General features: G+C 42.8%; 1 protein-coding gene across 1 annotated transcript in view; it reads right to left on the reverse strand.

Moving 5' to 3' along the window:
• SLC4A9 (solute carrier family 4 member 9) overlaps positions 1–17,062 on the reverse strand; it is a 369,367-nt gene that overhangs the window by 279,953 nt on the left and 72,352 nt on the right. Inside the window, exon 3 of the mRNA XM_075856371.1 lies at positions 8,828–8,977. Within this exon, the coding sequence (XP_075712486.1) occupies positions 8,828–8,977 (150 nt within the window). The remainder of the gene's footprint in view (positions 1–8,827; positions 8,978–17,062) is intronic.

Here is a 17,062-nt window from a genome sequence, read left to right on the forward strand (position 1 = left end):
GGAACTTTACTGGAATTTCAAGAGATGGTAATAAAGTCCCTTATATTTGGAGATCAGGAAGTGGAGGGCCCCAGTACTTGTGCCAGGGCAACATTTCCCCAGTGAAGTTCCCAAAACTGCCAAGAAGGTAAAGAGCCAAAAATGTTGCAAGGTATGCTTTAAAATTGGCATAAGAAAAGATAACATCTATCAGTGCGACATGTTCCCCCGATAAGCCAGGACTGTGCATGAAGGAGTATTTTAAAATATACTATACATCGCTGAAATTCTGATCTTGTTGTTGAGCCGCCTTTTATATTTACCCTGATGTACAGCCACAGTAATATTATGCCGCATGCTACTCTTTCCCTTCTTAGCACTGCTGTGTGCTCAAGCCGTACCCAGAATGACCAGCTGAACACAGCTGCACATATGTCAGTCCTGAATCCCTCTAGCTTTTCAGTGACATTGCCATGACTGATTTATAATCCAGGACTTTCTCCCCAAAATGTTATCCAAAATTTCTAATAAAATTTATTCTTAGCCATTCTGCGTGCCTAGACCATACCCAGAAAGACCAGCTGAACACAGCTGCACATATATCAGTCCTGCATCCCTCTGGCTTTCCAGTGACATTGCCATGACTGATTTATAATCCAGGACTTTCTCCCCATAATTGTATCCAAATTTTCTAATAATATTTCTTCTTAGCCCTGCCGTGTGCCTAGACCGTACCCGGCCAGCTGAACACAGTTGCACATATTTTAGTCCTGTATTCCTGTGGCTGATCAATGACTTTCATCTAAACTTTATCCAAATTATCCAGATTTCCAACTTTATCCAAAATTTATGCAAATTTATAGAAAGTTATATAAACTTTTCAGTATAAATTTTATACTAATTTTTATACTAAAAACAATTCCAGCAAAATCTAAGCTCCAAAAGCTAACTGGTGCGCCTTCAATTCTGAGCCCTGCCATGTGCCCAGGCAGCAGATAATGGCCACATGTGGGGTATTTCCGTACTCGGGAGAACCTGCATAACAATTTATGGTGGGAGTATCTCTGATAACACACAAGCTGAGCACAACATATTGAGCACTGAAATGGCATAATTGTGTAAAAAAAAAAAAAATTTTTCATTATTGCATCAAATTCTGAAACACTTCTTCAGGGGTGTAGTTTCCAAAATGGGGTAAATTGTTGGGGGTTTCCACTGTACTGGTACATCAGGGGCTCTGAAAACACAACATGGCGCTTGAAAAATATTCCAGCAAAATCTGTGCTCAAAAGCCACATGGTGCTCCTTCCCTTCTGAGCCCCGTCGTATGCTCAAGCAGCCGATAATGGCCACATGTGGGGTATTTCCGTACTTGGGAGAACCTGCATAACAATTTATGGTGGGAGTATCTCCGATAACTCAAGCTGGGCACAACATATTGGGCACTGAAATGGCATAAATGTGAAATTTTTTAAATTTTTAATCCTTTGAATGAAATTCTGAAAAACTCCTGTGGGGTAAAAATGCTCACTACACACCTAGATAAATTCCTTGAGGGGTGTAGTTTTCAAAATGGGGTCACTTCTTGGGGGTTCCCACTGTACTGGTACCTCAGGAGCTCTGCAAACACTACATGGCGCTTGAAAACATATTCCAGCAAAATCTGTGCTCAAAAGCCAAATGGTGATCATTCCCTTCTGAGCCCGCCCATGTGCCCAAACAGCATTTTACTACCACATATGTCGCTAAAACAACATCTTATTGGAAAACATTAACATTTTTCATTTTCATGTCCAAATTCTAATAAAATCTATGAAACACCTGTGGGGTCAAAATACAGACTACACCCCCAGATGAATTCCCCAAAGGGTGTAATTTACAAAATGGGGTCCTTTTTGGGTTGCTTCCTTTGTTTTGGTACCACAAGACCGCTTCAAACCTGACATGGTGCCTAAAATATAATCTAATAAAAAGCAGACCACAAAATTCACTAGGTGCTCCTTTGCTTCTGAGGCTTGTGCTTCAGTCCATTTGCACACTACGCCCACATGTGCGATATTTCTAAAGACTGCAGAATCTGGGCAATAAATATTGAGTTGCATTTCTCTGGTAAAACCTTCTGTGTTACAGAAAAAAAAGGATTAACAATGAATTTCTGCAAAAAAAATGAAATGTGTAAATTTCTTTAATTCTTGTGAAACGCCTAAAGGGTTGAGAAACCTTCTAGATTCTGTTTGAATACTTTGAGGGGTGCCGTTTTTAATATGGGGTGACTTATGTGGGTTTGTATTGCATGGGCCCTTGTAAAAATAGCCTTTTGAAATTGAGAAATTGCTGCTAAAGTTCTACGCTTTGTAACATCCTAGAAAAATAAAAGGATGTTGAAAAAAACATGCCAATATAAAGTAGACATATGGGAAATGTTAATTATCAGCTATTTTGTGTTTTATAACGATCTGTCTTACAAACAGATACATTTAAATTTTGAAAAATGCAAATTTTTGCAATTTTTCCTTACATTTTGGTGTTTTTCACAATAAATACTGTATGTATCGACCAAACTTTACCAGTGACATAAAGTACAATGTGGTGAACAGCAGCACACATCTCCCAAGTTTCAATCAGTAAGTTCTTTTATTGGTCAAACATCCAGTAAAAAAATGACAACGTTTCGACCCGTTTCGAGGCTTGAGAAAGACCCTCCACTTGTCACGGGTCGAAACGTTGCCATTTTTTTACTGGATGTTTGACCAATAAAAGAACTTACTGATTGAAACTTGGGAGACGTGCTGTTCACCACGCTTTTTCTGAAGATTACATTACGTCAGACTGGGTTTGTCTGATCTTACAGCGTGACACCGCTCCTGATAACGGGAGTTGTGCTGCTTCAAATATTGAATTTTTGGGATAAAATACAATATGTCATGAAAAAACATTCTCAGAATATGGATAGGTAAAAGCATTCTATACATGTCAGATTAGAAAAATGGGGCTGCGTCCTGAACGTGCCAACTAGTCCTCGTCCTTAACCCCTTCGCGCTCAGCGACGTACTATTCCGTCGCGCTAACCAATACGTTCGCGCTCAGCGACGGAATAGTACGTTGTGGGCGTAACGGCCATTTTGGACGTCCTCCCGACACATGCAGGAGCTGTGACAGCTGCTGTCTCGTACAGCAGCTGCCGCAGCTCCTACAGCGGAGACCGATCGCTGTGTCCCCGCTGATTAACCCCTTAAAAGCCACGTTCAATACTGAACGCGGCTTTTTAGGGGTTAAGCTACAATCGCCGGCCTGCTACACGATAGCGGCCGGCGATGGTGACTATGGCAACCGGACACCATGGCGTCCGGCTATGCCATCGACGGAGGCCTAGTGGGTCCTGACAAAGTCAGGACCCACTGTGCTTGCTGTTAGTGAGTAGCTGACAGTTCTAATACACTGCACTACGCATGTAGTGCAGTGTATTAGAATAGCGATCAGAGCCTCCTGCCCTCATGTCCCCTAGTGGGACAAAGTAATAAAGTTAAAAAAAAGTAAAAAAAAGATGTGTAAAAGTTTTAAAAGTAATAAAAGTAAAAATCCCCCTTTTTCCCTTAGAAGTCCTTTTTTATTATTAATAAAAATATATAAACAAAAAAACTATACATAATTGATATCGCTGCGTCCGTAACGGCCTGAACTACAAATGTATTTGGTTATTTATCCCGCGCGGTGAACGTCGTAAAAGAAAATAATAATAAACCGTACCAGAATCACAATTGTTTGGTCACTTCACATCCCAAAAAATGGAATAAAATGAGATCAAAAAGTCGCATGTACCTAAAAATGGTCCTGATCGAAACTACAGTTCGTTACGCTAAAAATAAGTCATCGCACGGCTTTATTGATGGAAAAAGAAAAAAGTTCTGGCTCTTAGAATAAGGTAACACAAAAAGTAAATGATTTTTTACAAAAAGTATTTTATCGTGCAAACACCATAAGACATAAAAAAACTATAAACATCTGGTATCACCGTAATCGTATCGCCTCGCATAATAAAGTGAATATGTCATTTATAGCGCACGGTGAACGCTGTAAAAAAATAGAATGAAAAAACAATAGTACAATTGCGGTTTTTTAGTCACCACGCCACTTAACAATAGAATAAAAACGGATCAAAATGTCGCAAGCACCCCATGAAAACTACAATGAATTCCTCAAGGTGTCTAGTTTCCAAAATGGGGTCACTTTTGGGGGGTTTCCACTGTTTTGGCACCACAAGACCTCTTCAAACCGGACATGGTGCCTAATAAAAAGGAGGCCTCAAAATCCACTAGGGGCTCCTTTGCTTTGGAGGCCGCTGCTTCAGTCCATTACCGCACTAGGGCCACATGTGGGATATTTCTCCAAACTGGAGAATCTGGGCAATAAATATTGAGTTGCGTTTCTCTGGTAAAATCTTTTGTGTTATAAAAAAAATGGTATAAAAGGATTTTCTGACAAAAAAAATATGTAAATTTCACCTCTACTTTGATCTAAATTCCAGTAAAACACCTAAAGGGTTCATAAACTTTCTAAATGCTGTTGTGAATACTTTGAGGGGTCTAGATTCTAAAACCTAAACAAAAATAAAAATGAGGCAATACTTCGCTTCTTACATTATACTGATAATGAGCCGTGCCCACCCCGAGATGACCCCAGTTTTGACCGTTTGTATAAACAGAGACCCCTATTAGACCGTTTTAGTGCCCGGTTTTCCCAAGCATTCACCTCCGAGAATTGTATTTCTATTGATGTGTCCTTGGTACATTTTAGAGGAAGGCTTCAATTCCGCCAGTACCTGCCGAGTAAGAGGGCAAGGTATGGCGTGAAGATGTGTAAGCTGTGCGAGAGTGCATCAAGGTATAATTACAAATTTAGGATGTATGAAGGGAAGGACACCAGTATTCAGCCCCCAGAATGAACCCCCCCCCCCCCTTACTGGGAGTTAATGCAAAAATGTAGTGGAATTTGGTGCACCCACTGTTGGATCAGGGTTACCGCCTCTACCTGGATAATTTTTATACCAGCTTCCCACTCTTCAACTGCCAGAAGTACTGTGGCATGCGGCACTGCTAGAAGAAATCTGAGAGGCCTCCCTAAGACTCTGCTTGGGCAAACACTCAGAAGGGGTGAGAGCAGGGCACAATCTAGCAGCAACATATTGTGTGTCACGTACAAGACAAGAGAGATGTCACACCAGTACCCATGTACCTGTACGAGGTACCAGTACAGAGACCCCCCAAACCAGACTGCATCCTGGACTACAATAGGTACATGGGAGGGGTGGACTTGTCAGATCAAGCCATACAGCACCATGCGGTGTGGTATAAGAAGTTGGCCGGGCACATCATACAGATGGCATTGTACAATGTGTACGTGCTACGTCGATTTACAGGCCAAAGGGGAACATTCCTGAAATTTCAAGAGGTGGTTATCAAGAAACTAATTTTTAGGGACCAGGAAAGGGGGCACCCAGAACTTCTGGAAGCAAGGCCACATGCATCGCACCAGGGCAACACTTTCCAGGAGAAGTTCCCCAAACTGGCAAGAAGGGGAAAAGTCAAAAGAGGTGCAAAGTCTGCTATAAGAGGGGGATAAGGGAGGACACAATATATCAATGTGACACTTTTCTGAAAAACTAAGGCTCTGTATGAAAGAGTGTTTTAAAATTTATCGTACATCCCTTAATTTTTAATCTACGCCAGCTTTACTTACCCTGATGCACTCCGCACAGCTTATCCCCCCTCGTCTTTCCCCTCTGGGCCCTGCTGTGTGCCCAGGCAGCTGTTAACAGCCACATGTAGGGTATTGCCGTACCCGTGAGAACCCACATTACAGTTTATGTGGTGTATGTCCCCGACAAAATGCTCACTACACCTCTAGATGAATGCCTTAAGGGGTGTAGTTTTAAAATGGGGTCACTTCTCGGGGGTTTCAACTGTACTGGTACCTCAGGGGCTTCTGCATACATGACTTCGCACCAGAAAATCCCCAGTAGGCCAAATGGGCAACAAAATGGGGTATTTTGTTCCCTATGAAAATAAGAAAATTTGATAAAAAATGACATCTTATGGGAAAAAATGAAATTTTTTTATTTCACAGCGCAATTGAAATAGGTCAAAATGCGGTCAAAATGGTAACAACAACCATAAATCAATTCCCTGAGGGGTGTAGTTTCCAAAATGGGGTCACTTCTAGTGGGTTTCCATAGCTTTGATACCTCTGGGGCTCTGCAAATGCGACATGGCACCCGAAAGCCAATCCAGCAAAATCTGGACTCCAAAGAACAAATAGCGCTCCTTTCCTTCTGAGCCCTCCCATGGGCCCAAACGGCAGTTTATCACCATAAATGGGGTATTGCTGCACTCAGGACAAATTGGGCAACAAAATGCAGTACTTTATTTCTAATTCAAATAAGTTCTGTGAAGAAACTATGGGGTCTAAACGGTCGCATTACCCATAAATGAATTCCTTGAGGGGTGTAGTTTCCAAAATGGGGTCACTTCTGGTAGGTTTTCATTGCTTTGATACCTCTGGGGCTCTGCAAATGCAACATGGCACCCAAAAACCAATCCAGCAAAATCTGCACTCCAAAGAACACACAGCGCTCCTTCCCTTCTGAGGCCTCCCATGGGCCTAAACGGCAGTTTATTGCCACAAATGGGGTATTGCTGCATTCAGGATAAATTGGGAAACAAAATGGGGTATTTTGTTCCCTGTGAAAATAAGACATTTTGATGAAAAATGACATTTTATTGGAAAAAATTTCATTTTTTTAATTTCACAGCCCAATTCAAATACGTGCCGTGTAAAAACTGTGCGGTCAAAATGATAACAATAACCATAAATGAATTCCTTGAGGGGTGCAGTTTCCAAAATGGGGTCAATTTTGGGGGATTCCTCCTGTTTTGGCACCTCAACACCTCTTCAAACCTGGCATGCTGCCTAAAATATATTCTAATAAAAAAGAGGCCTCAAAATCCACTAGGTGCTTCTTTGCTTCTGGGGCTTGTGTTTTAGTCCACGGGTGCACTAGAGACACATGTGGGACATTTCTAAAAACTGCAAAATCTGGACAATACATATATAGTAGTGTTTCTCTGGTAACATCTTCTGAGTTACAGAAAAAAAAATTAATACAATACACTTTGCTTTAATTCCTGTGAAATGCCTAAAGGGTTAAGTAAACTTTCTAAACTTTCTGTTTTGAATACTTTGAGGGGTCTAGTTTTCAAAATGGGGTGATATATGGGGGTTTCTAATACATAGGCCCCTCAAAGCCACTTCAGAACTGAACAGGTACCTTAAAAAAAAGGCTTTTGAAATATTCTTAAAAATATGAGAAATTGCTGTTTATGTTCTATGCCTTGTAACGTCCAAGAAAAATAAAAGAATGTTCAAAAAACGATGCCAATCTAAAGTAGACATATGGAAAATGTGAACTAGTAACTATTTTGGGTGGTATAACCATCTGTTTTACAAGCAGATACATTTAAATTCAGAAAAATGCTATTTTTTATACATTTTCTCTACATTTTGCAATTTTTTCACCAATAAACACTGAATATATCGTCCAAATTTCACCACTAACATAAAGCCCAATTTCTCACGAGAAAACAATCTCAGAATCGCTTGGATAGGTTTAAGCATTCCGACGTTATTACCACATAAAGTGAAATATGTCAGATTTGACAAATGGGCTCTGAGCCTTAAAGAGGCTCTGTCACCAGATTTTGCAACCCCTATCTGCTATTGCAGCAGATCGGCGCTGCAATGTAGATTACAGTAACGTTTTCATTTTTAAAAAACGAGCATTTTTGGCCAAGTTATGACCATTTTTGTAGTTATGCAAATGAGGCTTGCAAAAGTCCAAGTGGGTGTGTTTAAAAGTAAAAGTCCAAGTGGGCATGTATTATGTGCGTACATCGGGGCGTTTTTAATACTTTTACTAGCTGGGCGCTCTGACGAGAAGTATCATCCACTTCTCTTCAGAACGCCCAGCTTCTGCCAGATCACGCTGTGACGTCACTCACAGGTCCTGCATCGTGTCAGACGAGCGAGGACACCGGCACCAGAGGCTTCAGTTGATTCTGCAGCAGCATCGGCGTTAGTAGGTAAGTCGATGTAGCTACTTACCTGCAAACGCTGATGCTGCTGCAGAATCAACTGTAGCCTCTGGTGCCGATGTGTCCTCGCTCGTCTGACACGATGCAGGACCTGTGAGTGATGTCACAGCGTGATCTGGCAGAAGCTGGGTGTTCTGAAGAGAAGTGGATGATACTTCTCATCAGAACGCCCAGCTAGTAAAAGTATTAAAAACGCCCCGATGTACGCACATAATACACGCCCACTTGGACTTTCACTTTTAAACACACCCACTTGGACTTTTGCAAGCCTCATTTGCATAACTACAAAAATGGTCATAACTTGGCCAAAAATGCTCGTTTTTTAAAAAATAAAAACGTTACTGTAATCTACATTGCAGCGCCTATCTGCTGCAATAGCAGATAGGGGTTGCAAAATCTGGTGACAGAGCCTCTTTAAGGCCCAAACTAGGCTGCGTCCTTAAGGGGTTAAGGGGTTAGCCATCGCCATGAAACTTCCTCATGACAAAATTCTGATCATGCCCCTGGTAACTACAGTTATTTTAGGGAAGGGGGGTACTCTCCACAAGCCTGAGATACATTTAAATTCAGATTTATTGGAGTAAGTAGTAATAAATATATGTACATGAGTAGATGCTAACTTTTATCATTTATTTTTAAACTGAACATATAAAGGTCTTTAGTTGCGGCTACACTGAATTCACATATAATAAATAATTTACCTTTATATGATAATTCAATGACATCTTTAATCATTTTACTGTATGATTTTTTTGTGTGGTGTACATGTCCTTGAAGAAGGGTATATAATATGTTTTCTTTTTCTTCTTCAGCTGTTCTATTACTGGAAATACTTTGTTTTAAAATATGCTCTGGAAACAAAGAAAAGAATACATGACATGTCAACATTTCAAGTTCAGCGACAAAACAACATGTGGCCTATGTAACAGATAGAAAATGTGATAGCTTTACGGCTGGTTCACACCTGCATTGGTCTTTCCGTTGATTTGCTTCGTCAGAGAAGCAGAATAACGCAAAAAGTTACTTTAATGGGTTCTGTCGGGTTTCAGTCGGGTTGTCTGTGGTTTTACAATAAACAATAGCATGCTGCACTATTGTTTACGGTATTTTTGCCAGACCTGCGATAAAGGCCCCTAACAGAGTCTCCAACGCAGATGTGAACAGGCCCTTACATTAATTTTCCTGTGTCCTTTCTTCTCTTAATAATGTCCTACTGTCTGCATCGGACAACATTACCTGTCTCCATGACCATGGAGTCTTAACTGTGGTTGTCACAGACAATAATTTAAGTAAGCACCTTAGAGATAACAGGGCAAGGAGGCTCCAGCCCGAAAACAGAAGCAGTCATGGGAGATGGCTCACAGTTCTGGGCTGAATTAGAAAGATGCGTGCTTGAATTAGGGGAAAAAGCAAAAATGTTAAAATATAATTCTGAGAAAGCCTGCACTGTTATTAGTATGTAAAGAGAACTGGTGTTAACCCTTAACCCCTGGAGGCGCAGCCAATTTTCAGTTTTTCATTTTCGGTTTTGCCTTCCCAAAAACCAAAACTTTGATTCAGACATTATTTTATGGGTTTTGTTTTTACCACGCTCACCGTACAGTAAAAACAACATGTTACCTTTATTTTATGGGTTGATACGATTACGGCAATACCAAATTTATATTGTTTCGTTTTTTGTTTTACCACTTTTACAATTAAAAATCTATTTGTTCAAAAAAAAAGAAAATTTTTCCAAAGGCCTGCCTTAATAGGAAACACAAAGATGGCAGACCTGGGGGGGTCTTCATTATGCCACGATAATGCCATGACAACTATTGATGCCTACGATCGCATAGTGTGGAGGCCAGGGGCCCGGCCGTAAATTTGAAAAAATGGTGGCCCGCTCTCTACTGCTGGAATTCATATTTTCATAGCAGTGGGGCCCTTATGATTTCACATTTGTGAAAGGAACAGGTCCCATCACAGAGCTGGGGCCCTTTCCTTACATCAAAGTAAAATCATATGGGCCCGCTGTTCACATAGTGCCCGCTCCCTTCTCCTCCTCCACAGCGGCGTGACAGCGTATGTGGAGGAAGACAAGGAGGGTAGACGTCATGAAGGCAGCGAGAGGTTTGAATCCAGTGCAGGTGTCAAGCAGCAGAGGACTTCTGACACAGTGAGTATGTAATGTCTGTGTCAGGCTGCTGCTGCCCGGAGACTCCACACATCATATCCCCCCAATAAATAGCAATGTCTTACCCATGTCGGTACTATACCCTCTCAGCACTGCTTCATAGTCTTGTATCACTAGTAGCAGCTCTTACCTCTTATCTCCTGCACTGTGTAAGCAGAGGGAGAAGACAGGTTTATTGTCACCTTATGCAGCACAGGAGATAAGAGCCCTCTTAGAGCTGCTGCTCATGATACAATACTATGCTTCAGTGTCAAGAGGATATCATACAGACCTGTGTAAGACTCTTGCTTTCTATGGGGGGGGGGGGGTTAGATGACAATGGGGGCAGGGAGATGTTATTGGGTGGGGAGGGAAATGATGGAGCAGTGGGCAGGAGATAATAATGGAGGGTGGATGACACTGAAGGAGACATACTAGGGGGATGATAACTGGGGGAAAAGAGGATATCTGAAGGGAGGGGTAGAGGAAGGAGTGAGAATAACTGGGGGTAGGGGAGAGATCTTAAAGGCTATGTACACCTCTGAAAAAGTTGGGTTTTTTTAAATAAAAAAAAGTTTATTAGTGTGTGTTATGAAACTTTGTAAATACTTTTTATTTTTACTTTTTGAGATACAGCTCCTTTTTATCCTGTATACAGAGCAGCTGTATAATGCGCTGAGACATGAATCCATCAGGTCCGACGGACTGACGGGTTCAGTGTCGGCCGGTCAGGAAGCACTTGTTATCGATCAAATCTAAATTATTAACAGAGACACACAGGACCTGCTTACACTGAACCTGTCAGTCCCATGGACTTGACAGATAAATGTTTCAGTGCACGATACAGCTGCTCTGTATACAGGATACAAAGCAGCTGTATCTCATAAAGAAAAAATATTTTTTAATAAAATGGATTTGCACGAAACAGACTGGTAAACTTTTTTTTTTTTTAAACCAACACAGACCACATTCAAAGGTTTACATAGCCTTCAAATCTGAGGTGGGTAGTGAGATAACATCTAAGGGGTGAAGAAGATATGATCCATAATATTTTTGTAATGTAAGCTTATCTTTTATGACCCGGCCTCCCTCCACACACAGCCAAAGCAAGTTCTTTTACCTTAACAAAGCCCCTGTCACCTATTGTGTGCCACCTGCCCCCCTCCACACAAAGCCCGTGCCAAGGTGTCTTCTTACTGTCCTCTCACCTACAGAGCCCCTTAATCCGTGTACCCCTTGCTCATGCCACGTAGGGTGAACTCCCTGCCACTTGGCATCTCCCCCTTGCTACAGCCTTCTTCCCCTTACAGAGGCCATGTTACCTCGCACTTCCCTGCCTCCACCACATAACCACCTACTGTCACTCCTCACTTACCATGGAGACATTATCCCATGTAGTTATATAGAGGCACCCATAGAAAATTGGACATCTCCCCCACAGAGTCTCAGCAGATAATCCCCATCAATAAATATTTTGTTATCAAATCTCATATTCACTAGATTCGGCTTGTTCCGGCGCTGCAATAGAGAATGAATGTAGCGGCAATGCACATGAGAGACCTGCCGCTCGGTTCAAATGAGGGTTTTTGGGACCCCCACTCTCGTAAACGGTGGGGGTCCGACCTGTCGGACACCCACCGATCAGCAAGTTACCCCTTACCCTGCGGAAACCGGAATACCCATTTAAGAGGTCTGATCTGGGGTCTGAATTTTTTTCTGGTTTGGGGAATGATTGGTTTGGGGAATTAAATTATTTAGAGGTTCGGTGTCTATACAGATGACGTGTGTGCTGCGTGAGAAGAAAAGGCGAAAATAAATCATCAAGGTGTGCCGAGGAAGTAGGAGATTTTAGGGACTGCAGCGGCCAGAACTACATCTTGGTGAGTAACTCTGCTGTATACAGGCAGCAGCTTCAGTACAATTTCAGTAAACCTTCTGTAAAAAGGGCAATACGTGACAAAAAAGGGCATTTAAAAAATACAAATCTGGGGGTACAGCTGTAGCCTTTGTAAAATATAAAGAGCTTAATAAAATCTGTAAAAAGATAATAAAATCAGCAAAAATACAAAATGAAAGGCAGGTGGCCAAGGATAGTAAAACTAAATTCTTCAAAATTTTTCAAGCATATAAATGCTAAAAAGCCAAGGTCTGAACATGTAGGACCCTTAGATAGTGGTAATGGGGAGTTGGTCACAGGGGATCAAGAGAAAGCAGAGTTACTAAATGGGTTCTTCCGCTCTGTATATACAACAGAAGAAAGAGCAGCTGATGTAGCCGCTGCCAGTGCTGTTAATATATCAGTTGATATACTGAATTGGATGAATGTAGATATGGTGCAAGCTAAATTAAATAAACGTACACAAGGCCCCGGGACCAGATGGGCTACACCCTAGAGTTCTTAAGGAGCTTAGTTCAGTTATTTCTGTCCCCCTCTTCATAATATTTAGAGAGTTTCTCATGACTGGTATAGTGCCAAGGGACTGGCGCAGGGCAAATGTGGTGCCTATTTTCAAAAAGGGCTCTAGGTCTTTGCCGGGTAATTATAGACCAGTAAGCTTAACATCCATTGTGGGGAAAATGTTTGAGGGGCTATTGAGGGACTATATACAGAATTATGTGACAATAAATAGTATTATAAGTGACAGCCAGCACGGTTTTACAAAGGACAGAAGCTGTCAAACCAACCTGATTTGTTTTTATGAAGAGGTAAGCAGAAGCCTAGACAGAGGGGCTGCTGTGGATATAGTGTTTTTGTACTTTGCAAAGGCATTTGACACTGTCCCCCATAGATGTCTAATGGGTAAATTAAGGACTATAGGTTTAGAAAGTATAGTTTGTAATTGGATTGAGAATTGGCTCAAGGAACGTATCCAGAGAGTTGTGGTCAATGATTCCTACTCTGAATGGTCCCCGGTTATAAGTGGTGTACCCCAGGGTTCAGTGCTGGGACCACTATTATTCAACTTATTTATTAATGATATAGAGGATGGGATTAATAGCACTATTTCTATTTTTGCAGATGACACCAAGCTATGCAATATAGTTCAGACTATGGAAGATGTTTGTGAATTGCAGGCAGATATAAACAAACTAAGTGTTTGGGCAACCACTTGGCAAATGAAGTTTAATAAATGTAAAGTTATGCACATGGGTACGAACAACTTGCATGCATCATATGTCCTAGGGGGAGCTACACTGGGGGAGTCACTTGTTGAAAAGGATCTGGGTGTACTTGTAAATCATCAACTAAATAACAGCATGCAGTGTCAATCAGCTGCTTCAAAGGCCAGCAAAATATTGTCGTGTATCAAAAGAGGCATGGACTCGCGGGACAGGGATGTAATATTACAACTTTACAAAGCATTAGTGAGGCCTCATCTAGAATATGCAGTCCAGTTCTGGGCTCCAGTTCATAGAAAGGATGCCCTGGAGTTGGAAAAAATACAAAGAAGAGCAACGATGCTAATAAGGGGCATGGAGAATCTAAGTTATGAGGAAAGATTAAAAGCACTAAACCTATTTAGCCTTGAGAAAAGACGACTAAGGGGGGACATGATTAACTTATAGAAATATATGAATGGCACATACAAAAAATATGGTGAAATCCTGTTCCATGTAAAACCCCCTCAAAAAACAAGGGGGCACTCCCTCCATCTGGAAAAAGAGAAAAAGAAAGGTTCAACCTGCAGAGGCGACAAGCCTTCTTTACTGTGAGAACGGTGAACTTATGGAATAGCCTACCGCAGGAGCTGGTCACAGCAGGGACAGTAGATGGCTTTAAAAAAGGCTTAGATAATTTCCTAGAACAAAAAAATATTAGCTCCTATGTGTAGAAATTTACTTCCCCTTTCCCATCCCTTGGTTGAACTTGATGGACATGTGTCTTTTTTCAACCGTACAAACTATGTAACAATCATTTTTGTTTATGTTGCCCTCCCTGCAACCAGATTCTCTTCAGACATATTGTTTTAATTTTTCCCCCCCTCAGAGCCCCTGTCTTTTCCCTGTTCATCCACAGAGGCCCCGACAGGTTGCATCTCCCCGTGGCCACCCTCCCACCCATGCCACTTTCTGTTCTCCCAGAAATCCCCTCCTCCTTCCCTCACCAAGCCCTGGCACTAAGTTTCTCCACCCTGCCCCCTGATACCCACCAGCTGTCTCTGCCCTGCCCCTCCAAAGAGAACAGACTAGTTTGCTTTTCACCGCTGCTCTACCACCCACCACTTTACTTTACGCCCGCCCCAATAGTGAGGGGGGGGGGCCCAAATTCCTTGGCTGTATGGGGCCCAGAAATTTCTAAAGGCCCTGATGGGGGCAAGGGGCTGTCGGAGAGGCCGCCCCCTCTTTCTAATGGCTTAGATGCCACAGTCGATATTGATCGCGGTATCTAGGTGATTAAACCAGCAGGATCAGAGTTATCTCCATTTCCGGTCATGGCAGTGAGGTGTCAAACATAACATAAAGCCGGCACCCACTGAGTATGGAGCGTGCTAAATCCGTTAGCCCGATCAATACTTCCCCTTGACGGCTGTTACATAGATGCACGTAATATGTCGCTAGGAGGTTGAAGCCTCAATCACACAGCAGTATATTGGTTACCATTATTCATCAGTATTTTGCATCAGCTAAAGCCAGGAGAGAAACATAAACAAAGAAAAAGTATAATGTAAAGATTTGTACCTCTTCCGGATTTTGATCCACTCGTAGTTTTGGCAAACAAATAGTGACCAAAATATTCCCGTGAAAGTGTTAGAGCCATTTCCAAAGGTAAAATTAAAAGGGCTAGACACAATTGCTTATTAGTGAGAACTAAGTTGTGGGCATTTTCTCACATTTCTTCATGAGTACATGAGCACACTGAATGATCATGTAAAGCAGAATCCACAATGTCCATAGGAAAAAGGTTTCAACAAGAGAATAGAGAGTTGTGTAAAGCCATCGGCAGATGCCGCCACGGGGCTTTGTACCTACTCCGCCAGCGTCCTGGTCCTGATCTCTGTCCTGGCCACTGGCATCTTCTGTCTTCCCCTGCTCGCAGCCGCATGACTCCCGTATGACCATCTGTTACCATCATGTATCCAGTTATCCACCCCCAGCCTGTATCCAGCTATCCGCTACCAGCCTGTATCCAGCTATCCACTACCAGCCTGTATCCAGCTATCCACTACCAGCCTGAATCCAGCTATCCACTACCAGCCTGAATCCAGCTATCCACTACCAGTCTGTATCCAGCTATCCACTACCAGCCTAAATCCAGCTATCCACTACCAGCCTATATCCAGCTATCCACTGCCAGCCTGTATCCAGCTATCCACTGCTAGCCTGTATCCAGCTATCCACTACCAGCCTGTATCAAGCTATCCACTACTAGCCTGTATCTAGCTATCCACCACCAGCCTGAATCCAGCTATTTGTTATCAGCCAACAATCAGCAATCTGTTACCACCCTGTATCCAGCTATCCACTACCAGCCTGAAACCAGCTATCCACTACCAGAGTGTATCCAGCTATCCACTACCGGCCTGTACCCAGCTATCCACTACCAGAGTGTATCCAGCTATCCACTACCAGCCTGTATCCAGTTATCCACTACCAGCCTGAAACCAGATATCCACTACCAGCCTGTATCCAGCTATCCACTACCAGAGTGTATCCAGCTATCCACTATCAGCCTGTATCCAGCTATCCACTACCTGCCTGTATCCAGCTATCCACTACCAGCCTGTATCCAGCTATCCACTACCAGAGTGTATCCAGCTATCCACTACCGGCCTGTATCCAGCTATCCACTACCAGCCTGTATCCAGCTATCCACTACCAGCCTGAATCCAGCTATCCACTACCAGCCTGTCTCCAGCTATCCACTACCAGCCTGTATCCAGCTATCCACTACCAGCCTGTATCCAGCTATCCACTACCAGCCTGAATCCAGCTATCCACTACCAGCCTGTATCCAGCTATACACTGCCAGCCTGTATCCAGCTATACACTGCCAGCCTGTATCCAGCTATACACTGCCAGACTGTATCCAGCTATACACTGCCAGACTGTATCCAGCTATCCACTACCAGCCTGTATTCAGCTATCCACTACCAGCCTGTATCCAGCAATCCACTATCAGCCTGTATCCAGCTATCCACTAGCAGCCTGCATCCAGCTATCCGCTACCAGCCTATATCCAGCTATCCACTACCAGCCTGTATCCAGCTATCCACTACCAGCCTGAATCCAGCTATCCACTACCAGCCTGAATCCAGCTATCCACTGCCAGCCTGTATCCAGCTATCCACTGCCAGCCTGTATCCAGTTATCCACTACCAGCCTGTTTCCAGCTGTCCACTACCAGCCTGAATTCAGCAATCTGTTATCAGCCAGTATCCAGCTATCTGTTACCATCCTGTATCCAGCTATTCACTGCCAGCCTGTAGCCAGCTATCCACTGCCAGCCTGTATCCAGCTATCCACTACCAGCCTGTATCCAGCTATCCACTACCAGCCATCTGTTATCAGCCTGTATTCAGCTATCCACTACCAGCCATCTGTTATCAGCCTGTATCCAGCTATCCACTGCCAGCCTGTATGCAGCTATCCACTACCAGCCTGTATCCAGCTATCTACTACCAGTCTGTATCCAGCTATCCACTACCAGCCTGTATCCAGCTATCCACTACCATCCTTTATCCAGCTATCCACTACTAGCCTGTATCCAGCTATCCACTACCAGCTTGTATCCAGCTATATGTTATCAGCCTGTATCCAGCTATCCACTACCAGCCTGTAT

Source organism: Rhinoderma darwinii, chromosome 3 (assembly GCF_050947455.1).
Source record: "Rhinoderma darwinii isolate aRhiDar2 chromosome 3, aRhiDar2.hap1, whole genome shotgun sequence".
NCBI classification, from domain to species: Eukaryota; Metazoa; Chordata; class Amphibia; order Anura; family Rhinodermatidae; genus Rhinoderma; species Rhinoderma darwinii.